The 25,325-nt window shown below is 40.4% G+C and overlaps 1 protein-coding gene across 1 annotated transcript in view; it reads left to right on the top strand.

Moving 5' to 3' along the window:
• The window catches only part of COL14A1 (collagen type XIV alpha 1 chain), a 137,717-nt gene that overhangs the window by 48,499 nt on the left and 63,893 nt on the right, over positions 1–25,325 (top strand). Inside the window, exons 8-21 of the mRNA XM_018553336.1 lie at positions 1,666–1,827; positions 4,370–4,521; positions 7,166–7,295; positions 8,396–8,541; positions 9,569–9,698; positions 10,667–10,806; positions 12,470–12,596; positions 14,500–14,639; positions 14,750–14,882; positions 16,350–16,397; positions 17,380–17,516; positions 18,400–18,529; positions 20,399–20,521; positions 24,882–25,031. Of these exons, the coding sequence (XP_018408838.1) occupies positions 1,666–1,827; positions 4,370–4,521; positions 7,166–7,295; positions 8,396–8,541; positions 9,569–9,698; positions 10,667–10,806; positions 12,470–12,596; positions 14,500–14,639; positions 14,750–14,882; positions 16,350–16,397; positions 17,380–17,516; positions 18,400–18,529; positions 20,399–20,521; positions 24,882–25,031 (1,848 nt within the window). The remainder of the gene's footprint in view (positions 1–1,665; positions 1,828–4,369; positions 4,522–7,165; positions 7,296–8,395; positions 8,542–9,568; positions 9,699–10,666; positions 10,807–12,469; positions 12,597–14,499; positions 14,640–14,749; positions 14,883–16,349; positions 16,398–17,379; positions 17,517–18,399; positions 18,530–20,398; positions 20,522–24,881; positions 25,032–25,325) is intronic.

The following is a 25,325-nucleotide window of genomic DNA, read 5'->3' as shown; positions in this document are numbered from 1 at the left end:
AACTTATATTATCAAGCAGCTAACACTAAAAATATGGATAACACATTCTCAATTTAAATCTCACTCTCAATATCTGTCTGTATTGCTTTGTCTCCACTTCCTGTCTATATGATGGGTGTCAGACAGAACAAGAAGTGAAAGGGAATTTCCCCACTGTCTGTCCATTTTGATGGGTGTCAGACAGAACATGAAGTAAAGGAGAATGTCCTCAATTCCTATCTATTTGATGGGGTTTAGACAGGACAAGAAGTGAAGGAGAATTTCCCAACTTCCTGTCTATTTGATCGGTGTCAGACAGAATAGAAAGTGAAAAAGATTTGTCACACTTCCTGTATAGTTAATGGGCATCAGACAGTACAGAAAGCAAAATCACTTTTCACAATTGCAGCCCTCTCCCTTCCTCGATCTAGAAAAGCTGACTTTTTTTTTTAAATTTCTTAGTAATTATTAACATGCCCCCTGCCTTCACTCTTGCCTAGGTTATTTAAAGCATACTTGTAAATTCAGGTAGCATCATTTACTACATCTCTTTTGAGATCAGCCTGCTATAATTCTCTGCCCCTAAAGCCTCCTGGGATATATCTGTTGCATATCCCAGCTAAGGCCTTCTGTCACGTACCTTAGAGTGAGTCTGAGATGATGAAGGTGGCCTCTCTTGCTACTCAAGTCCAAGTACCCCTGGAGAGTGGAACAGGTGCCCAAGGATGAGCAGTGGCATGGGTGGCGGAAGATAGCATAGTCACCTGGCATGCAGGGATCAGTAGTGCAGTCATCTTCCAGCAGGAAGTAGGTGAAGAACGGAGATCTATCTATAACAGTAAAGTCCAGGTTAAGCCGAGTCAGCAACAATCGGGCAGCGAGGTACCGGATCAGCAGACTGGAGCGTAGTCAGGGACAGGCCGGGTCAGTAACTTGCACGCAGTGCAGTACAGAACAGCAGGCAGGAATGTAGTTGAAAACGAGCCGAGGTCGAGGGTACAGAACAGCATACGGAAGGTCAAGGCAAGCAGGGTCAGTTACAGGAAGTCAGGATGCAGGAAAACAGGAACTTCAGTAGGAGAGAACAGCTGAAGACCTCTCTGCATGGAGGCTACAATGTCATAGCCGTAAATATTCAATTTGGTGCAACAGTTCATATGAGCGCATGCACGTACCCGTGCACATGCTGAAGAACGTGTGCACAGATGTGCGCAGACTTGCGTAGAGGTGCACAGCTGTGCACAATTCTGTGTGCCAAACTGTGCCCATGTGCATGCGCAGAAACGTACGCACAGCTTCAGCCACACAGGCTTGTTCTGGTTTCCTGGCACATAGCAGTGCTGGAGGAGGGCAGACCTAGAGGTACATCACTGGGGGTCGGCTGCAAGGACCAGAAAGAGACCAAACAAGAGAAGATGGTGGCACAAGACCCGGCGTGCATAAGGGTGGGTTACACTGGATTGGCTGGGCATGTGAGTATAACTGTTGAGGATAACCCAGCATAAAAGGTAAGAGGGGATTAAAAAGCAAACTTCACGCGGGAAGGGGGGGGTGGTGAAGTTCCTCTTCTTGCTAAGCTGCCATAGTTTTAGGTGGATTTGTCCTTTATAGACCATCATTTTTGAGTGTTTTCCTTTATTTGCACTCATTACTGACATCTTTCCAATTATTCTTACTATATTTAAGGTGTGAAAAATGCTGACCTTAATGAATTGAAGGAGATTGCCTCGGAACCACACAACGACCATGTTTACAACGTAGCTGACTTCAACATCATGGACTCCATTGTTGGATCGCTCACAAAAACCGTGTGCGAGAGAGTGGAAGATATCGACATTAATATTAAGGGTATGCTAAACTCAAAAGGAAGCTTCATTGTGTCCAGGGCAAAAGCAGGTTCAAAGCCTAATGTATTTATTTAAAGCATACTTGTAAATGTAGGTAGCATAAGTTCCTAAATCTCTTTTGAGATCCGCCTGCTATAATTCTCTGCAGCGCTTAGACTAGGACTGGGAGGGGCAATGCTGTAAACTGGCCATGTTCTGTGCACTCTTAAGTGTAAGTGGTCTCTCTGCAGAGGTCTGACACATCCCCTGCTGAGTCAAACTTATAGCTCTTCAGTCAGCAAAGGTCATGCTAACTGCATATTGGAGAGCTCTCGTCTGACTCAGCAGGGAGCATGCCTGACCTCTGTAATGAGACCAGTGCTTCTACTCAGAGTGCAACAGATCTTCTCCACAGCATGCTGGCAGGGGGCAAGCTTTTTCTACTTAGGCTTTGGTTGTAATTCTTTGCACAGCCTTTTGTTTTGATGCACCATATTTAGCTGATTCGAAATGAAAGTTCAATTGGGCTTACAGACCATAATGTATGCCTTTAAAAAGAACATAGCAACAATGTCATATCATGCAGGTTACATTTGGGAAATATATAGCTCTGAGGTTTCATAACTGGAAAGTGAAGGGTTTCTGTGCGTACATGTCAGAGATCCCCAGGCAACAAGATTCCTTCTTAATATCTTTTTTTTTATTTGATAGTCATAATGTGACATGCCACAGCAACAGGGTTGTCATTATTTTTTTTTTTTATTAAAGATTGGCAAAGAGTACATTTTCTAGCTATAAATCAGTATTATCTAAAGTGGTGACTGATTAGTCAGGGGGTTTCCATTCTACCGCCCCTCAGGATGATAAATATATGGGAAAAAGGCAATTACTGTGTTTGAAGGACACTAATGGTTATTAAATGGCCATTACTACATGGACAAGGCTGCGGTTTAATTACGTGCCCTCTAAATCACTGTTCTTTTCCCACCTCCTATGACCACAGATCTTTGTAACCACATTATTCGTATACCTTAAATAATACACAAGCATGTATCCTGTGAATTCATAACTCCTAATCCACATACTTGTTACAAGTCATTCACTCAGACAATATTGAAACCATTGGCAGTCTCAGCATGAGCATGATAGACAAAAAAATTGAATTTTCAGAAAAAGTGACCATGGTATATAACTCTCGTTACAGGTTTACTTGTAACCTTTAACCCGAGACCAACCCTGAGGGCCTATTCACAGTCCATTTTCCTGCAATGAAACACATACATTTTACTGCTTGAAAATGCATTGCAAGTAAAATATCATTTGTAATGATGTGGCTGGTTCACAGTTAAGTGTGCTTTTAAAGGAAAACTATAAGGGCCCAATGTGCTTGTATAAGTGTGATCCCTAAATGGTAAAATTCCACTATTATCCATTGGCGGTACAATATCTCCACAATTAATATTACCATGGTAATACTAGTGCTGCTACTGCTATTTTAAGCACCAAACAAATTTATCATGGCAGTATATCAACAGTTGCTACAATATGCCACATTCTCAGCGCAGGAAAACCTAACTCAACCTATGATGTCTTTTTTTATAGTCTGAGCCTTTAATGGTCAGGTCAAAGGGCACCTGTTGCGTGATAACTACTAATTTAGCATGTTTTGGTACATCACACCACCTTTGGGGCAGACAGGCTGCTTTCTTTCCCACCAGGAAAGTTAACTGGCTAGCATCTGGAGACCTGGACAGGAGAAGACTGCAAACCTTTGGCCTGGAAGGCAAACACAACCAATCAGCCCTTTAATGGTAGGGACAGATTTCTGAGGGCTAAAGAAATTGCAGCACACCGAATGTACCATGGTGCCCCATTAGTAGGCATTGTAAAACATGGGTGTTCCTAAAGTACATGGTTTATTAAGACACTCCTTCACATCTTTCAGCAGTTTCTTTTGTGGTTCTTGGCATTCGGCCACAGGACCACCAAAGGAAGTTGGTGCTTGTGGTCTTCCCACTGCAAGATGCTGTGGTTGTCAGTCAGAACATGTAGTGGATAGCTCTACAAAAACCAATATGTGCCACTGCAGCTCCTGCTCTGAGTAAGTTGTTAATGGGGTAGTATCTCCACTCAGGACCACCTGCCCAAAATATAATTTATGTATTCAGCTGGTCCTGAGCCTAGGTGTATGACAGTGAACTATCCCTTGGTCACTTGGTCATTATGCTCATCATGTACTGTCAATGGCCCTTTCACTGATGGGCCCCAGAATGTGTTTGTACTGTAAATGCCCTGGTTTCTTTTTTCAAAGAGAGCCTTCCACACAAGAATGTCCTCAAAACCTACCACCTGGGAGATCCCTAGCTAACCTCCTCTGAGGTCTCACTATTTTTTCTAGGCAGTTTTTTAGGAGAAGATATAGCATGTGAGAGATTTCCTGGACACACCAACTCAATACATTTAAGGAATATGTATGACATAAAACAAGAAAACAAATGTGGACAAGAGGTATTTGTAAGAGTACAGTCCAATACAGAATACATTTTGGAATGTTCCATTTACAGGAGAGGTAACTGAAGTGGTTGGATCTCCCTCTGATTTGGTCACATCGGAAGTAACAGCAAGAAGTTTCCGGGTTAGCTGGAGTCATGGACAAGGCAATGTGGAAAAATACAGAGTTGTCTATTACCCTACCAAAGGAGGACAACCAGAAGAGGTAAGAGGAGAGAATTTTATCAGCAGTAATTCATAGTAGCATTATCATCATCAGTGCCCATTCATATAGGTCATATGCCATAGACAGATGATCACAGTACACAACATCTTTTGACAGCCTCAATTTTGTAAAGAAAGTAACAGATGGAACTCGTAACATCTAGTATCACATGAGACTGAATTTTGGTTGCTGTCAGAGAGACTGAGTCTTAAGATTAAGCACTTGATGCATGTTTGTAAAGTGACTTTTACTCTTTGAATATACCTCCCGATCTTCTGCATGTTACTCCATGGACCTGACTTCTTTGTTGGCTAATAACATACCGAGTGTTATTTTGAAGTTAACCTGTAACACTAAACACTAAAGTAATGCATCGCTTAATCTATAAACTTTGTGGAGAAATTAAGTTTCAAAGTTTACAACACAGGCAATACAATGTTACATTTTTGTTCTATAAGAACATAATCTTGACAGCCTGCCAACCTTCTAACATGAACAACCAGCATGTGCTTGAACACAGTGCAGAAGTGACATTAGGGATCTAATAGACCCCTAATTTCTCCTTAAAGAAAACCTGTCACCTGCATTATACTATCACATAGGGAGCTTGTCAGCCCCCTTGTGATAGTAATAAGGTTAAGTTAAAAAAAGTTTATAGAATTTTTTTTCTATAAAAAAAAGGGGTATCCTGCCCCCACAGACATGCCCATATGAACGCAAACTTGCAGCGGATGTGCACACATGAGACAATTACGATTGTGCTACACATACACACTGTAGATACCACCAAGCACATAGGAGTGAGGACAATAATTCTAGGGCCATCATTCACTGTTAATTCTAAAAATGTATGAGCAGTAAATGCCTTAAAAGTGTTGCCTATGGACAGTTTTGGATATTGTAGTTTTTTGCCGTTTCACAGGTGCGTGCAATTTTGATGCTTGACATATTAGGTATCTATTTACTCACTACAACCTGATGAGGTTATATTTTATAGTTTACCAAAAAATTGGGTAATATATTGTGTTTGCCTGTATTAAATTAATTTGAGTGTATGTTTTTCTGAAAATATAGATTTGATTTATGGTTGCGCTATTATTGTGTGATATACAAAAATTGCAACGGCCATCCTTTTATCCTACAGGATCTCTAATTTTAGACAATATATACTGTTTCAGACTTTTAAAGTAATCTTCAGGCCTAACATGCAAAAAATTATCTGGCATTAATAAGTTTAACCCCTTCGTGACTGACGACGTACAGTGTACGTCGCCAGCATCGGAGCTGTCTGTTTAAACTTGTAAAGCCGACTGTCGGCTTTACAACAGAAGCGATTCTGACGACTTACCTGTCGCCTCCTACGGGCCCGGGACCTAATGCGATCTGCACTTCAATAGCTTATTTGTAGCAAAGTTAGAGGCTGCTACCCAATGGTGGGGTTCTTTTTTGCCTTACTGTGGACCAAAGCTGTAAGATTTGTGAGAGATTGGGATCGCGATTATCAATGTTTTTTAACATTACTATGTAAGCTTTGTAGAATGTGTTGTGATCACGCAACTTGATAATTAGTAGGAGGAACAGTCATGATTGGACTTTGTTTCCTTTCTCTACATCCCTTCAGTTACTCCCAATCATATCCATTATGGCCTCATGGTTCAAAGTAGGGATGTCCAGATACCAGTTCAGATACCAGTGCCGATACTTGGCATTTTCACGAGAACTACCAGGGTTGCAGGGGTTGCAGGTGGGACCTAGCTCTGGCTCTCCACCACTGTCCTGAAAAGCATTAGTCTGTATTGTTTTAGAAAAACTTTCACATGATAATAAACAAAAATGTATCAGTACTTGTATCTGTGAGGACTTGGACAAGTATCAGTACTTGTACTTGAAAAAATGATATCAATGCATCCCTTAAATATATTTATTTTAAAAAAATTCATACATTAAAACAAGGGATCCATGAATCCAAGGACCTCCGTATGCTCCTTAAAAATGACAGCTGCCTCCTAACTTTTGAGTTTTTCTCTAGTCTAGTCTTGTAGCTGGAAAAGTATCTGTACATGTACTTGTACCGAGTACGGTACTAGGTATCTGAACATCCCTAGTTCAAAGTCATCCCTTGCATTAGATTCAATAATAATTATTGAGAAAGTCGGATAGAGAGTCATACCGGTAGGTGGCCATGCAAAAATATTTGTGCATTGTGCTTTATTTTGCACAAAAGTTACAATAACATTGCATCCAATAGAGGTATATTTGCAAGATTGCAGGATTACTCTCCATGAAAATCAGAGTGGCAGTTTGGGAGCATCTTGATTGACCGTTTTTTTAAAATTGAGATGGTTTAAGCATTTTACATTTATGCAGTATTTAATTCAGAAGGCTCCCATGGTAGTTTTACCATGAACATCCAAGTGAGAGAAGGCACCAAGGCAGACCCAAAAGTACTGGGGGCATTACATATTGCAGATGGTCTTAAAAGAGTCTGGGGTGGGGCAGAGGAAAGAGTGGACCAATTTGTTCAGCCTATTGTTTCTAGGTGGATTGAAAATGATAATATAATCTGATAACATATAATATAACACAATATTGATTTAATGGAGGATATTTTGTGGTTGAGCTCAGAACCTGTTCTGTGTTGTAGGTGATAGTGGATGGCAGTGTGTCCACTACGGTGCTCAAGAACTTGATGTCTCTCACAGAATACCAGATAGCAATTTTTGCTGTGTACGCCAGATCTACAACGGATGGGCTGCGAGGCAGTGAAACCACCTGTAAGTCATAGAATTTTTTTTTAAATTAACTATATTACCACTGTACTTAAATCAGAACAAAACCCACCCATTTACCGGTAATTGTTTACCAAAGGAAAACTAATGTTAGAAATGTTCAATAAATGCTACTAAATCTTTGATCAAATATTCCAATCTTGCAATCTTGTTTTCTGCACTGTTTTCATTTATAACCTACCTACTTGCACCTGCATAACGTAGGTTATATTCAGCGCATGCCTCCCTTGATACCTGCCACAGTTAGCAGTGCGCTCATGTCAACTCAGGTCCAATCTTGCAAGCCCTCAAATGGCTGGTGTCATAGCTGCTAACATGTTCAGCGTCATGGCAGCTAAAATAGCACCATGTTGGGTGGATAGAAGGATAGGAGTTCGGGCAGCATAGTGAGTCAGTGGTTAGCCTTTCCGCCTTGCAGCACTGTAGCCCTGAGTTTGAATCCTAGACAGGTTACTATCAACATTGAGTTTGCATATTCTCTCTGTGCTTGCATGGCTTTCCTTCCACACTCCAAAGACATGCTTTTTGGATAATTGACTCCTATCTTAACTGACCCCAATTTGTGTGTAAGTATGCATGTGTAATAAGAACCTTAGATTGTAAGATCCTAAGATCCTAAGCACAGGGCCTGATGTGAATGTACACTGTGTAGAGCACTGTGTACATTTTTGGTGCTATGTAAATACCTGTAAACAATAGGAGGGGTTATTTTCACTTTAAAATATCTACATCAGTCAGGTCCAGCCAGTATAAAGTCCCCACTGCATCAAAATCGATTCCTGCCTTTGAACAACCCATTAAAACACTGGCACAGGCAGCATAATGGGTCAGTAATTAGTATATGTATAAAAACAAACATGTTTTTCAGTTTTAGATTGCGGTAACAAGGGCATTGTTGACATCCAGCACTATCAATAAATGGTGTATTGGTTACTTTCTAAGTAGTAATAGTGTATGGAGAAAAAAAAATTTTTTTTTTTTTACTGAAATGAAGTTGTAGGATAAATATTAAGATCTCCATAATTTTGGTTCTTAAGCACCCCCAAAATAACGCACAATACATCTTGCTTTGTGTCATTCCTCAGTGGCATTACCAATGGCCACCGATCTTGAATTGTATGATGTCACTCACCGGAGCATGAGAGCAAAATGGCGCGGAGTTGCAGGAGCTAGTGGTTACATGATCCTGTATGCACCTCTCACTGAAGGATTAGCAGCAGATGAAAAAGAGGTAAGTTACAATCCACAATAATAAAGCTGACCATACAGTAGCTAATTTTCTCAAAATTTGAAGGACACTGCCAACATTTTAGGTACCAGCAAGTCTATAATGTCTATTACTGCATGCATGTGTTCGTTTTTTAAGGGTCAGTCCACCACGAAGTGATATTTAAATTTTTCTTTCATGTTAAAGAGGCAAACCACCTGACATTTTCTCACAGTATATACTTCAAGGGCTATAATGTTAAGATATCTATGCTTGGCTCCCATGTCTGCAGACCGGCCTTGGCCATTATGAGAGGCTTACGCTGTGCTTGTTGGGTTTTTTCATTTATTTTTATATTATAGAGAATGTAAAGAGAAAAGCTTGAACACAACATTTGGGTATAAAGACTCAAATCTCCCAGGAGAACTGTATAAACGTTGGGAATTACTATGGAGGGATCTTACTGTTGGAGCATTCAAGGCAATAAAAGAAGCCAGGGGCTGACTCAACCCTTTAGGCCTTACCTTTAGCTAAAATATCACTTTTAGGCAGACTTACTGCAACTAATTTCTTTTTCTTACATTAAATCATTTAAGTCATTCAACATAAACCTGACATCTGCACACAGTGTAGGCCAGCATGTTGTAGACTGAAACCATATTTCAAAAAATTGCCAGTTTACCAGTTGACCAAAGGTTAATTTTCTCTTACTGTAAAATTCTGCCAAAGGTGGGAAACAGAGGAAACGGTTAAATACTTGTATCTCTGACTCATGCATTAAAGCCATTACAAGTCTCCACATTAATTGTAAGTTAGATTTTAGCAGAATCATTACTGCATTTCTGTTGAATCAATGACGTGGATTCACATTATAAGCTCTCTGTTGCTTCTTTTCTGTGTGAGGGGCATCTATATTTGCCAGAGTTGTCTTGTTACAGTGATAGAAAAAGCTGCTAGATGAGAGCGCAAAACAACTGCCTCCACTTTGTTTAGGGACAGATATTCAACACTGGCAGCTATTGAATGTAATGCATCTCATATTTATTTTCAGATGAAGGTTCCTGGGTCCGTTACTGATGTCGAACTGGATGGCCTGACTCCCAGTACAGAATACACAGTGACAGTCTATGCAATGTTTGGAGAAGAGGCCAGTGATCCACTCACAGGACAGGAAACAACACGTATGTAAAAAGCTGATCACACTGACTTACCAGAACTACAAGCGTTTTCCTCTCACTTTTTTACATATCTATCTAACCCCATAAGGGTGTGGTTTTAATAGATCAAATTCATAATCACCTAAGATTTGCCTTGCATACACCAACAGATTATAGCATGTTCACAATCTTTATTCACTTACTCCAACAGAAAAACAATCTCTTGAGTGAACAATTCTGCAGGCTTTGTTGGTTTTGCATCCCAAAGCATCTGCTAAACCAATGATTGGAGCATGCTTCAAGCTTATAGCAAACCTAGATAAATATTTTCTAATGTCTAGATCCCTTCTATTTCAACATTTTCAAGACCTGATGAAGGGGGACCTTTAGGACCCCTGAAACACATTAAGTGCTTTACAGACACTACCAAAATAAATATATATCACCACTTCAAAATTTTCTGGTGCTCTCTTCCTTGCATATTTTCCTTCATTTCAGGTCATGGAGATGCCACAGAAAGCTAGAGCGAATCCCTTAAAGCAAGGGTATTTCCCCTCTTAGACAGTTGTCCTCATTAGAGGATTTCCCCTTACCTCTCATATTTTGGATTTCCCTTCACTTTTATTCTTGGTTATAATGGCCACCAATACAAATAGATGAGTAAATCCCCCAGTTGGAGACACAGACAGCAATTACAAAATTTACAGGCCCTGGACCCTGCCAGCCAGTTGCTGTCTGTGGCAACTGTCCAGGATGCAAAATTTGTACCATTCACTATTGTATACCCCCAAGCAGCACTGGTAGTGGCAACAAGCTACACACTCCTACTGTGCTACCTCCCTCCTTCATTGACGTAAACACGAATGATCAGCTAAGTCGAATGTTCTTGTTTATTGACCTCGTTTATTGATGATGGAGGTCGAGTGGTCAGATTTTGCATGCATATTCAACAAGTCATCATGTTCCATTTGCTGCCTCCTCTTTGTCCACAGTGCCGTTAAGTCCTCCCAGAGACCTCAGATTTTCAAACATCGAGCACAGCTCGGCCACCGTCTCCTGGGACCACTCGAACAGGAATGTTAATGGTTACCGGATCATGTACGTGAAAACGGGAGAGTCGGACATCAACGATGTGAGTAACTCAAAAATAATATTTGTCTTTGGTCTGTCCTATTGAAGTGAATAATTCCTTCATCTGCAGAACACCAAAACTACATGTAGGCTGCTTCTGAACATTATTTATCTGGGGTGTTAGTTTTCATAAAAATCTTTTTTTAGCATTTTCTCTACTATTTTTTTTACACTTTTATTTTTTTAAGACATTACTGGAAACTTGTCACAAAAGAAATGTGGGCTTTGCTTCTGTTAACCCTGTTGAGTTGACTACTTGCTGCCTAACTATTTTGCTGAACCATTGGCTTCAGTACTTTTAGTATGAATGTTCCAGCCTAATAGTGGGAGTGCCTACGCTAGCTGCTAAAATGCACATTCTTTTACCTGCAGCTGCCATGAGATTTCAAGCACAGTCAGGTGAGCTCAAAGTTCCGAGAAAGGTCAGAACATTTCTGAAGGCCAACTTGAGACCACCTAGAGAAATAATTGTAATCCTTGACATACAGTCAGATTAATTAGTGGCATTTTCAAGCACCTTCAACTAGCTTTCCAATTTGCTACCAACAATATCTGTCAACACGTTCACAACTGTTGGTGTTGGGTTGCGTTGATCCATTAGATCTTCTTTGTAATCAAAAAGGTAGTTGGAATTGGTTGAAAATGCCTAGTATTATATAGTTAGTATAAGACAATTAGGGCGTATGTATGAAAAGCTCAAGATTCAAACTAAATAGAGGATTATTATTGATTGCTTTTGGCAACAAGACGATTTCCCAGCCCGAGAAAAATAAGTCTCTGACTTCTGAGTTAAGCGCCATACTATGTTGGAAACACAAATTAAACTATGGACTGTCCACATGATAACTGTCCACAAGATAAGGAAAGATTTTGAAGTTAAAGTGTATCTAAAACAAAAATGTAATCTAGTGAAACTTATCCATCCTTAGATTTGGTGGCTGCACATTTTTGTCCTTTATTTTCACCTGGGGATCCGGCCAGTAACACAATTGTTGGTCTACTGTGACAACACTCACTTACTGTACTGTATCTGTGGAGGAGCAGTGTTGTCATCCTAGGACAGGAAGTGTGTTGGGACAACAGAACACTTACCCATCTTCTAATCTCCATAACATAACATTGGAGAGGGATTTCTGTCGTTTACAGAGGGGGAAACTGGGCAGGGTTGATAACACTTCATTGGATTTCATTACACATGAGGTGAGCTCTCTACACAGGAGGTTAGGAGCTCACTGGATTTGCACAGGAGTTTAGGAGCTCACTGCACAGGAGGTTAGGAGCTCACTGTATTTTTTGCAGGATCCTTAGGTATTTTTTTGTACTTGCAGTGTTTTTAAAGAGATAGAATACAAGGAAATGTGCAGGTATTCCAGACATGTACTGGATATGTTTCTTTTGTATAACCAACACATACACTTTAAGCAGTAGCTGTTAAAACTACCAACTACCCCTTTGTTTTACTAACTCCTCTGACTATGCTATCGTCCTCTTTCTCTCTGTCCTCCATGGTACTAGCACCTCTTTGAACCCGCTAACCTTACTGGTGTCATCTTGACCTGCATACGAATTTGACTGGTTATCTAAACAAGGTATTGGCTAAGTCTCTTCACCTTGGTTTCACCTGAAGAATGCAATTTAACATGAACAATGTCTTCATCTCACAGGTGGAAGTTGGCCGAATTTCAAACTACAACCTAAAGAAACTGACATCGCTCACAGAGTACACAGTGGCCATTTTCTCTGTTTTTGATGAAGGACAATCTGAGCCCCTCACAGGCACTTTTACGACAAGTAAGTCAGAGTCTCTAATGAGAGTCTGCTTATCATTCCATTACGCCACACTGCATGGGCAATTTTAATCTCAGAAATCCATATACTCTACTGTAAAAAGACCACCATAAACAATAGAGAGCAGCCAAACATGTGGCTATGATCCAACATATCTTAGGAATTTAGGTCAATCACAAGTCACAAATTTTGTTGCTGTTTAAAATATGATGAGCCTATAGAGAGGAGTGGGAAAGGCATATTACAGACACATCCAGCACCAGCTTATCAGGTGGAAAACAAAATTGCTAATTTCTTGCATACAAAAACTTGATTCTGTCAGACGTAACCGTCAACCAGGGAGGACGTCACTGGAGTTCCTCTGTCAATGTTGACAGCATAAAGCTTTTCTACTCAAGCTTCATTAGGCGATGGTTTCACTTCTTTCCTTTGCAGATATTGTTGGGAATTGACCAACTTGGGAGGTTGCTGGCACCACAGAGAATTCTCAAGCAGTGGTATCTGCCACTGCTCCATTAACATTACATTGCCTCTTGGTCCAATATTTTACCCTGCAACTCAATGTTGGTAGGTGATTGTTGTGCTATTATTAGGAAATAGTCTTTTGAGATTGGTTTTGCGGTACAGTTTATAACTGAATAGGAGAAACAGCCTATTAAATGCCACTCGTTGAGCAACTACAGATCTATTTTTAAAGCAAAGGTGTGGCCTCAACATGGCCATACTGTTGCTTCAAGAAAATAAAACACTGCACACGAGGTACAGTGGTGTGCTTTACAAATGTGCCTCCTGTAGGCACTGGAGGAAAGTAATTGAGGATGCGGCTTGGCTCTCCTCTTTTTTCCCCATTCATTTGAACAGCGCTCTGCTTCCATGAGAATCCTGAAGCCAGCGGAGCTCCATTCAAAGGAATGGGGAAAAAAATAAAACGTGAGGAGAGCCGAGTCGCAACCTCCATCTCTTTCCTTCAGTGTGTACAAGCCATTTTGGCTGGTCTCAATCTGATGGAGCATCCATACTAGCTGAATCTCCAATCCCTTCAGTTTTATTATCATTAGGTTTTCGCTATTGGGGAAAAGTAGTTCTTTGATGAAAAGGTAGAGGGAACTAAATGCAGTTAAATACCAAGAACATAGAAAAAAAACATTTAAAAAAATCTCAAAGCTTGACTAATTTTAGGCTTCAGATCATATAAGAATAATGTGTGCAGCTACAGCAAGCCTTAGCACTTTTTCCAAGTTTTCATCAAGCTTTAAACAGCTTTTTTTTAAAGCCTTCAACTTTCAACACCAGTTGGGGATGCTCACAGTGTATGTTTAGCCAAAAACAGTTTTTATAGTTTTGGATAGGGTTGGAAAAGGTTAAATCCTCTGTCTGTGTATGATTGGGAACATTTCTCTTCACTTGCTGTCCCAAAAACACAACAAAAGGTTAGAGGAGATCTCCCAAAGTGAGGAAAATAAACCTCTTAGACAGTTGTCTCTATAACAGGTGCCCCCATTGGAAGATCTAAGGACAACCCTAACATTATGGATTTCCCCTCACTTTCTTTGTCAGTAACAATGCTCACCAGTACAAAAAGAGGGGTGAATCTCCCTGATGGGGAAACAGACAGTATGAAGAACTAGACAGAAGGTCTACAATTTCCTTGTTGACCTTACCATCATGATCTATGTTTAACATTCCCCAATCTGGAGCTCTAGGTAGGGCTTCTCTTCTATAGTACCTTGTTATTTATATTTATTACTGTACAGCTACATGTACTTGTTCTTGATACATTGCCACTGTATTAATTGTATCACTCACACCTGTGATATCGATCACCATGTACATGGCCTCGGAAGATGATGGCTCTATAGGAATCAGTAATACTAAGAGCTGCCAATTTATTATCCTCTCTTGACAGAGCCGGTGCCATCTCCTCGTGATTTGAAAGTCAGGGATATCTCAGCACGCAGTTTTGTGGCTTACTGGACACATTTTGCACCAGATATAACTATGTACAGACTCCAATGGACACCCCGGAGAGGTGGTGCTACGCAAGAGGTAAACTAGCTATTATTTTATTGTTTTCAGGGAGGTTAAACACTGCAGCCATATCAGGTAAATAGGACTACGTTTGTAGACTGATACTACAATATGTTTGTTTTGTCTAGGATGAAATTAAAGGGGATATCAGCTCCTATCTTATTGATGGCTTGACACATAGCACAGAGTATGAAGTCTCCTTGACAGCTATGTTTGCTGATGAATCTGAAAGTGATGCTCTGTCAGCTTTGGCTACTACACGTAAGAATCTATCTATCTATCTATCTATCTATCTATCTATCTCTCTATCTATCCAGGACCGTCTCTATAATGAGGCAGCCTGAGGTGGTCACCTCAGGCAGCATATCTGGTGTGTGTGAGGAGGGGTGGCTGCATCCCAGGTTGCTAAGACGCTCTGTCCGGCTCACTGACATCATCGGTTGCCAGGAAGCTTGTGTCCCTAATTCATTAAATATTTTTTGACCCAAGAATCTAGTTAAGAAGAATAAAAATGGACATGTCCCTGACCCCCCAATTAATCCTTTGATATAAAAAGTTCCCCTAACACTCACCTATGCTTTAGACCCCTGGTGATTAAGAATAACTGGTTTTGTTTATATATAAAATCACACCATCTTACTTTTTTCAATGCTGCCCATCCCTTTTTTACTTTTTATGTTTTTCCTTGGATCTTCTATAACAGAACTTGCTGAAAGAAAGATTTAATCTGGCGCAAGTCATTTTAATTGGGCTGTAGGGAGCAGCAATATGGAAACATTGATATGTAAAGGGGCTATAATAGTAGTGATGTTTAGCAAGCTCACGCAATATGTCTCCAGTCTATCAGTGTCCTCTAAAGCATGTTCTGATTCTCATAAGACTATTATGGCATGATTCTAGCCTCTGACCATCTCCTGTAATATGATCATAGTCTCTGACCATCTTTTGTAGCATGATCCTAGTCTCTGACCATCTCTTGTAGCATGATCCTAGTCTCTGACCATCTCTTGTAGCATGATCCTAGTCTCTGGCCATCTCTTCTAGCATACCCATAGTCTTTGACCATGCTGCATGTCTGTAGTGTCTGGTCATCACCTGTTGCCTGTCTGTAGTCTCCGATAACTTTCTGTAGAATTACATTCACTGAAGAGAATGTGTGGCCATTTAGTGATGTCAGTGGGTGCACTTGAGACCCCGTATCTCAAGTAAGTTGACCACCATTTTCTTAGCCTATTGCCCAAGGAATTTCTTTCTAATTTTTAGCCACATATTTGTCTCCAAACCTCCCCTCCAGAATGTCTGAGAGTTTTAACAGTTTGGTGGGAAACGTATCTAACTTCTGACATATCGATTTTGGGAATACTTTCTGGAGCCTAGCATAAAGACCTCAAAAGTAGCCCAGCCATTAATATTCAATCTTTGTTCAAGAACAGTGACTGGGACATAATGTAAAGTAGCTTGTGATCAGGCAGAGATTACTGGCTTTTTATTGCCAAATATTTGTAGTATGAGGTCTGCTGTGTATAATTGACACGTTGCAATTATTGGACGGGTGTGTTATGTAAATTAAACACATAAGCTGTCCAGAAAGAATGTTAAAAAGTTAGAATTTGAATACATCATTTAGATATTGGGGGGTGGGGGGGGGGGGTGGAGAGGCAGGCTTATGGTATATTTAATAAACTACTGAAATAGCAAATTACATTTTTTTATTTCTTATGATTCCAGTGACTCGGACCACTCAAGCCCCAACTACAGCCAGACCTACAACAGCAGGTAACACAAGCAGTTTTCTGAAGTTGACTTTGTCATACTATAACACCATGAACATTTGACTGTTGTGCTGAATAGTAAATTTGGCAAGGCAGGTCTTTTGTTCCCGTTGGCCCTTTTGTAAACATTTTGCCAAAATTAAAGATAATTATGCTGCTGAGGTTTATGGATGGGGACTTTCAGTCCATTGTTATAGTAGCCATGCAGGAAGGAACAGCGAGAGGGCGCAGGCAAGGTAAGTATAAGAGATTCGGGGGGCCCTCTGCAGAGACCCTGTTGCTTTGTCGAAGGTTTCCCTTTCTTGCTCTAGTTAATTTACAAACATCAGCAAAGAACTAGCTAAGAACTAAGAAGCTAAGCTAAGAACTAGCTCTTGGAGTTATGGGAAAAGATCCGAAAGTAAGCAGCCATGATGGTCCAGCAGCCTTAGTCTGCTAGGTAGTCATGTGACTTTATAGAGCCAACTTCTTGTTTGCATTACAGGGAATTACAGGAAGTGCAGAGCTAGCAGTATTTTTTCACTTGCCAAAGAGTCATGTGACTGCACAGAATGAGCATCAAGTTTCCTTACTAACAGAAATTTATTTGTAAAGAATGTTAGGAATATCAGACATTATGGTTCAGAGGTTCTATAGTCCTGCAGGATGATAATGCCACTATATAGGTCCAGCTTCCAACCTATGGGATCCAAAGGGTCTCTGTCTTGAAAAAAGAACTGTAGTCAACGCTGTCAAATGGCTTATATTTGCCACAGCACCTATTTAAAGTTGTACATACAAGTACTATAGTGTGCTTAATTATTGTCATTTGCTGATTAATTGATATCATGGCCTAAATGGAGAATGGGAGGAGATGCTCTCATCCTTCCAGTCCCAGACTTCATATATAAAACCAAGAGATGCCTGGTAAGGTGATCATCTCCTTGAACAGCAGATAAAAGTACCATATTGAATCCTCATCATGTTTTTCTAATGTGTCATTGCAGCTATCCGTTTTGGAATCAGAAACCTTTTAATAGATGATGAAACCACATCTAGTCTTCACGTATCATGGTTAATGACTGATGCTAACATTCGCCAGTATATCGTATCCTACATCACTACTTATGGAGATCGGGAAGAAGTGGTAAGCTTGGAAATAAAAAGATAACATTCAAAGTGTATAGCATCCATTGCTACATCACAATCTTTCAGCAATGCAAATAAATTGCATTTAACCTCATATATAAAAGTGACCAACCTGGATCTACAGCAGACGGTGACAAATGAATAGTGACCTGACATCCTTCATGACAACACCAGTGTACAGCACGACTACAGCACCCTCAGCTGTCATAGCAGAGCTAGTACCAATTAAATGTTTTTTGAGTGTGTGGCTTCTGTTTTCCGCTAAGTCCTGCCCCCTTTGCACTGCGCTACGCACACCAACTAACAGCTTTTTGCACCAGTCTCCCTTCCAAACAGCAAGTAGATGTGCATTGACCTTCCCAGAGCACATCCCATGACCAAATGACCCGTAGAAATTAAAGGAGACCTGTATTTAGAGAATCTGAATCTAAATTCTCCTTCAGAAAGTACTATGTATCTGCCTGTTGTGCTATTCTGGTGGCTACTATACATGCTGAGGCATTTTTCTAGAACTAGTATGCAGATCATGAGTTCAGACTTCACTGGGACTAGTGATGGTATGCCTCGTATGCTGTATATTTGTTTATGGAAAAGATTGTTTAACAAATGTACACTTTTGCATTGGAAATGATTGTATATGTGGCCTTTGAAGGAGGGAAAATGATCATAGGGACATTGCTTTATCCTGGGGTAGAAAAGCATATCAGTTAGTTGGAAAAATTCCAGCCCAGCCCATGGATATCTGTCAGGGTTATGTTCACTTATGTCTGGGAGTAGGGTATTTGGGGATGAGGACCCTGACATAGGGGCCATGTCCATATGCCTTATCCTTGCCCTAATCCTTTTTTTCTGCTTCTTTCCATTGTATCTTCCACCAGAAAGTTGTATCAGGTCGAGAAAACGATGTTGTGCTGCAACCTCTGCTGTCTGACACTGAGTACAAAGTCACTGTGACTCCCGTGTACTTCAGTGGAGAAGGGAACCCTGTGTCCAGCTCTGGGAGAACATGTATGTATGGGTTGTGTCTGCTGGTCAAAGTGCAAAGACAATAGACTTTATTCCATTTCATGCAAAGAACAGATCTAACACTTTATGAACTGCAGACAAGTAAAACACACAGTGTCATTTTTGTTTTCACTGACCTAAGTTGTAAAACTGAAATGTGATTGGTTACTGCAGCTTAATATGCATTGCTCTTTGCACTTTTTTGCCTAGGCCAAAATGAGCTCCACGCAGGCTTTTCCTACCAAGTAAAAACACATTTCTGCTGCCAGTAATGATGAAACTGTGTAAATAGACTCAAAGCGACTCACATACACTGCTTGACAAAAAAAAAGTCACACTGCTTGACAAAAAAAAAGTCACCACCTAGATTCAGTGTAATGGGCTGGGGTTGCTTCAGTTGGTCAGGTCTAGGTTCAGCAATGTTATAGCCCCCAAAAAAGGTCAGCCTCCTACATAAATATGCTGAATGACCAGCTTTTTCCATGAATGGATTTTTTCTTCCATGATGGCACAGACATATTCCAAGATGACTATGCCAGGATTCATCGGGGTCAGATTGTGAAAGAGTGGTTCAGGGAGCATGAGACACCATTTTCACTAGGGATACACCGATACCGTTTTTCCGGTGTGGAGTACGAGTTCTGATATTTTTTTTTCCGGTACTCGCCGATACCGAATACCGATACCATAGTCCCATTAAGGAAGCCTGGTGATGAAGGAGCATGAAGCTGGCTTCCTGGCCAATCAGGAAGCCGGGCAGTGTGTAATGACTCGCCGCCCGGCTTCCTGATACCGGAAGTTTCAGTATCGGGATAGGCATCGGGAGCATTTGGGCGAGTACGAATACTCACCTGAAATCAGCGCTGATACCGATGCTAGTATCGGTATCGGTGCATTCCTAATTTTCACACATGGATTGCCCACCACAGAGTCCAGACCTTAAGCCCATTGAGAATCTTTGGGATGTGTTGGAGAAGACTTTGTGCAGTGTTCTGCCTCTCCCATCATCACTACAAGATCTTGGTGAAAAATGAATGCAACTCTGGATGGAAATAAGTGTTGTGACATTGTATAAGCTTATAGAAACGATGCCATGGCGATCGTGTGCCATAATCAAAGCTAAAGGCGGTCCAACAAAATATAAGAGTGTGTGACTTTTTTGGGGGCCAAGCAGTGTACAAGAAACAGGCTGGTGAATGGCAGTGTAGATTCTAACCTTTCATGTTTGCAGTACATCATGGGAATTGGAAAAGAGAATATAGTTGGCTACTTAGGACAACAAAAAGCTACACTTTCTTCTTCTTCCTCCTCCTCCAACTCCCCTTCTTTATTTGCTATTCGGACATCTTTTTATTATTGTCAATCATTATTATCATCAGGGTCAGATGTATAATTAGGTACAGTAGGCATGTGCTTGTAGGTAGCAGAGGAAAAGTGGCAGCTTATTGGTGACATTTTTTATTATTATTATTATTTTTTTATAACAACTCTTTATTTATTTTCGACTTCAATGCTATACATAAATAAAAAAATAAAAAAATAAATAAATACAACCAGCCATCAACAATACATCACCAAGTATAAACATACTAATACACAAAAAAAGATTCTAACATTCATAATGTATTAGTATTATTATTAATAGTTCTTTAATCTAAACCTATTTACGCATTATTACAATATTCTAATCCATCACAGTACCAGGAAAACAAAGAAATGTTTTGTGAAAAGGTAGTGTTTTCCTAGGGTGCCAAAAGTTGCATGTCTGCAGGCCCCAGTAAGATAAATCTCACCCTGATGGTAATAAATTATTGGTAACATTAAGGTTGTGTTCCAGCTTTTGTGATCTGTATTCTCATTATATTCCCGCAGTGCCGCTCTCTGCTCCAAGGAACCTGCGGGTTTCTGACGAATGGTATAACAAACTGAGGATAACATGGGACCCTCCTCCTTCACCAACCATGGGCTACAGAATAGTGTACAAGCCTACCAGCGGTGAGACTCATTCATTCTGTAAACATATATACAAATATATTAAGGTTCTGACACAGGCTGGAAGAAAAGAACAGCGTGCTTCTGAGCTGACCACAACTAATCAGGTTTTATCATCTGAAGGCTGCATTCGCACGTTACGATGCATTAAAAAAAACAACTGATGACCCACTGATCCCAGCAGCATTGTGTTTCAATTTCTGGACCCAAAAATAATGCAATTTGCATTATGTTGCATGGTTTTGTGACATTTATGTGTTGTAACACATAACAGTGTATTTATAAACATTTTGCAGAGCTATTCATCCTGCAAAATTGCATGTACATTTGTTCTGCATGAATAGAGGCAAAAACAAATGTTATTAACATCATTTCTTTCTAGGTCAAATATCATATCAGTAAAATACCACATTATGGCCAAAAGGTGGAGCTGAGGTGCATAGGAAACACGTATTTATTTAGGAGAGCAGTGAGCCATATCGTAATGACATCACAAAATCTCACTCAATATCTCATGAGAGCAGCAATCAGAGGCAACATTGCCTTAGATCTCGTACTGAAGATATACAGCTAATAAGCTGTAGGCCAACCTTTCTAAACCAGGGTTCCATGGTCCAGATGCTGCTAGAGGTTCATTAGGCAGTGATGGGTTGAACCCCCAAATGAAGATGCTTGCGTAGTTCTGATACCAGTGCCACCTTGCAGAGTCAGCAGCATGGGACTAGTGGAGCCTCTCCTCTCTTTCCTCAGGTAAGTAACCACTGACACTAATGATCATATTAGCTGCCTCTGAAGGAGGCATTCTTTGCACTGACCACCAATCAAATGAGCTTTTTCCCCAATGTCCCCAATGCATGGGGGGGCTACATTGACCACCAGTGTAATGGGTATTCTTCACAATAATCACCAACGTAACAGGGCATTGTTTCCACTGACCACTCAGTCAGAAGTTCCCTCAGACCTCAGATTAGACATGTGCGATTCGTTTCGTTCCGAATCAAAATTCGGACGAAATTTCGGAAATTCGGAGATTCAGATGTATCCAAATTCCGAATTACAGCTAAAACGAATGCAAACATCTGAATTCCCGATTTCCGAAATTTCGTCCGAATTTCGTTAGCGGTAGTCCAGTCGAAATGTCATTCTTGGATGAAATTTCGTTGCAGCAACATGACATTAGGGAAAAAGGGGGCTTATTTGCGGGCAAGGGGGCTTATTTGCATCAGGGTACCCCTTTAAATAAGGGGGCACCCAGATGCCGCCCCCCCCCCCTTGTGAATGATTAAGGGGTACTTCATTCACTAAAGGGTTAAATCAAATAGTAAAAAGTCCAGACTTTTGATAAAATCCTTTAATTGAAAAAAAAAACCAGTCAATTTTTGACTATTCCTTTAATTAATAAAAAAAATGGCTCCATCGATGTAATCCAGCGTCAATCAGGACCCTCGCCGACCCGCCGCAATAAAAAAAGTCCCGCCGCAAGACCCCAGCGAAAACTCGCCGCAAAAATGACATTCAGTCCGAAAATAAACAGATGAGCGGATCGAGACGTGATGTCACAGCTTGCTCCGCCCATTTGACACTCTCAGCCGTCAAATACTACATAGCATGCTTTTTTTTGCTGGTGCACATGTCTACCTCAGATCATCCCTATTATTGCAGCTTCAGACCTCATATCATCCTTTATTCCTACACCTTCAGACCTCAGATTAGCCCCAATTCCTGCACCTTCAGACCTTAGATCACCCCAAATTCCTGCACCTTCACACCACATATCAGTAACAGGAGGAAGGATCATATTAGCTGTCTTTAAAGTGAGTCATTATTTCCATTGACCACCAATGTATGGAGCATTTTCTTCACTGTCCCCCAGTGTATGGGGAAACGACAATGACCACCAGTGTAATGGGGCATACTTTCCACTGACCACCAGCATAAGGTGACAGCCTCTAACTGACCACTAATCTGGTGTGGTTAACGTACCACAATTTGTATGCAAAATCATTTTAGCAGGGGTTCCCGGAGACCTGAATATTATTTTATTATTTCAAGAGTTCCTCCATGGGAAAAGGTTAACAAGATTTGTCAGGAAATTAGGCACAAATAACATTTCTAGATGTTCCTTATAAAACAAATCCATAATTTTCTGAGTTCAGTTTTACTTTATTAACGGTTTTATTCTCTTTTGGATGCTACAACCCTAAATAGCTCTACACCTCAGTCAGAAGTTCCACTTGTCCGTGTCCAAAGAACTTTTAGAGACACATGTACCACATGCTGAGAAATCCAAAGAGCACATTGCAGGGAAATATGACATGTATTCTTCCTCGGAGATGTCTAGTGTACACTGACACCATGATAGGGGACCTTATTTAATCTCTTTCTAATGTTTTTCTGGACAGCAAGGCAACATTTTTCCTTGTTAGCAATGTCGCTGGAAAGCATAAGTTCCTGAGAATTCATATTTTAACACTGTAAGAAAGTAAAAGTTTGACTTGGGACCTTGGCACAGAAACATTTTTGTGTTTAAAGTTTTGCTATCCAGCATTACTCCAATACATTCCGTACCCACCAGCCAACTATTAGATGCTGGATTCCGAATCCAAGTACTCCTTGACAGTCAAAGGGATTGTGTTTTTCTGTCCAAGAACCTTTTCCAGTTCTTGGACAGAAAAACATAATCCCTTTAACTGCCTGCCCAAGAACCAGCAGTAAAATCATTTATATGTGCTTAAAAGGCCGGTTATATTTCAGTTACTGGAGAAGTCTGAGGAGGCGTCTGAGGAGGCTAAAAATCACCTGCTTGCCTCTAGTAAGCTAGGTTGTGCAGAGAAAAATGATAACATGTGTGCTCAGTTAGCAGACAGTATTGGGTACAACATGGGTCAGCAACCTTTTTTTTCACATTGTCATTTTATAAGCATTAGAATGCTGGCTTGTCAGTGAACAATAGTATCCTGTAGATCTCAGATTAGCCCCAATTCCTGCACCTTCAGACATCAGATCATCCCTAATTCCTGCACCTTTAGAGCTTAAATCATCCCTAATTCATGCACCTTCAGACCACAGATTAGCCCCAATTCCTTGACCTTTAGACCTCAGATCATTCCTAATTCAAACCTCAGATTAGTCTCAATTTCAGCACCTTCAGACCTCAGATTAGTCCCAATTCCTGAACCCTCAGACCTTAGATCAACCCCAATTCCTGCACCTTCAGACCTTAGATCAACCCCAATTCCTGCATCTTCAAACCTCAGATAGTCCCAATTCCTGTACCTTCAGACCTCAGTCCCAATTGTTGCACCTTCAGACCTTAGATCATCCCCAATTCCTGAACCTTCAGATCTTAGATTAGTCCTAATTCCTGCACCTTCAGAACTCAAATTAGTCCCAATTCCTGCACCTTCAGAACTCAGATTAGCCCAAATTCCTACACATTCAGACCTCAGATAGTCCCAGTTGCTGCAACTGCACACCTGAGATCAGCCCATGTCCGTTCATTTTTTTTCTACATCTTGTGATGGAGGAAAAAACTGAACTGTACGGACCTATGTTCCATGGGAAGTCAGATATAAGTGGACATGTGTCCATTTACATCCGATTACCTCCGATCTGTCATAATCAAGTCTGCCAAAATGGAACTCCATTTTTTTCTCCAGACCTAGACAGAGTCCTTGGTAATCGTATGTAAATGGACGTATGTTTACTCTATGCTCGTAAATTTACATTGGGCTTCCGATCAGATCTGCCTGAAAAAGTGACAGGCGGATCTGAACTGTTTGGCCTTGTGAAAAAGGAAAATTGACAAATTGCTATAAAAAAAATGAATGAAGAATGGAAGAATTTCTTTTAGTGAAATGTTACAGTAACTGAATGTTTATTGATGGAGAATACATTGTAATTTCCTTTAACTCCTTTTTTTGATATTTGTATAACTCCCCATAGGCTGCTTTGGAATGTAGACCTCCCCAAAATACACACAAACCTGCCATAAACTTCAATGGTCATGTTTTGATTTTCTCGATCGTTTCATGTTTATTGAGTTACTTAACCTTTCAATAAACATTAAGATCCATTAGACGGCTGTGTAAGTTGGATCTGGTCTGTTAAGGAACACTTGACTATGGCAGCGAGCTACATTCCCCCGTTTTACAATGTATAAATATTTGCAGAGTGGCATTATCCAAGAGTAACACATGGGCACTCCAGGAATATATGTGGCACGGGTGAATAGTATGTATTATATGTGTTATGGCTTTGCCATAGGCAGGTTCTAAAATTAGCAATGGAACGTTAGTTTTCCAAAAGCAGCAAAGCCACTGCCATGGGCTGGTGCTCATTCTGTCTTTGGGCTTCGTTTCAGGTTCAGGTCCGGCTCTGGAGACTTTTGTGGGTGATGATGTGAACACCATATTGATTCTCAATCTTCTCAGTGGGACGGAATACAACCTGAAGGTTCTGGCGTCATATTCCACCGGATCCAGCGATGCCTTGACTGGAGTTGGAAAAACATGTAAGTAGCTGCCGTCCTTCATCTTTGTACAGAGAGCTTTGTGATCCAGGGGCACGGCTCAGGTCTTTAAAAGGGATCTGACCCCAAAGGGTATTTAGTAGAGGTGCACCGAAATGAAAATTTCAAAACTGAAACAAAACCTAAATAAAAAAAACATGCCAGGCTGAAACCGGAAAGCAAAAATGTTTTTTATTTTAACTTTTTTAAAACATATTTTATATTTTATTTTTATTTATTTTTTATAAACTTTTTAATTTTTTTATATTTATTTATTTATTTTTTATGAAATATTTT

Source organism: Nanorana parkeri, unplaced genomic scaffold (genome assembly GCF_000935625.1).
Source record: "Nanorana parkeri isolate BGI_ZX_2015 unplaced genomic scaffold, ASM93562v1 scaffold117, whole genome shotgun sequence".
Lineage (NCBI taxonomy): Eukaryota > Metazoa > Chordata > Amphibia > Anura > Dicroglossidae > Nanorana > Nanorana parkeri.
The sequence above is the reverse complement of the archived record's forward strand: the minus strand, read 5'-3'. Positions and strand labels throughout refer to the sequence as shown.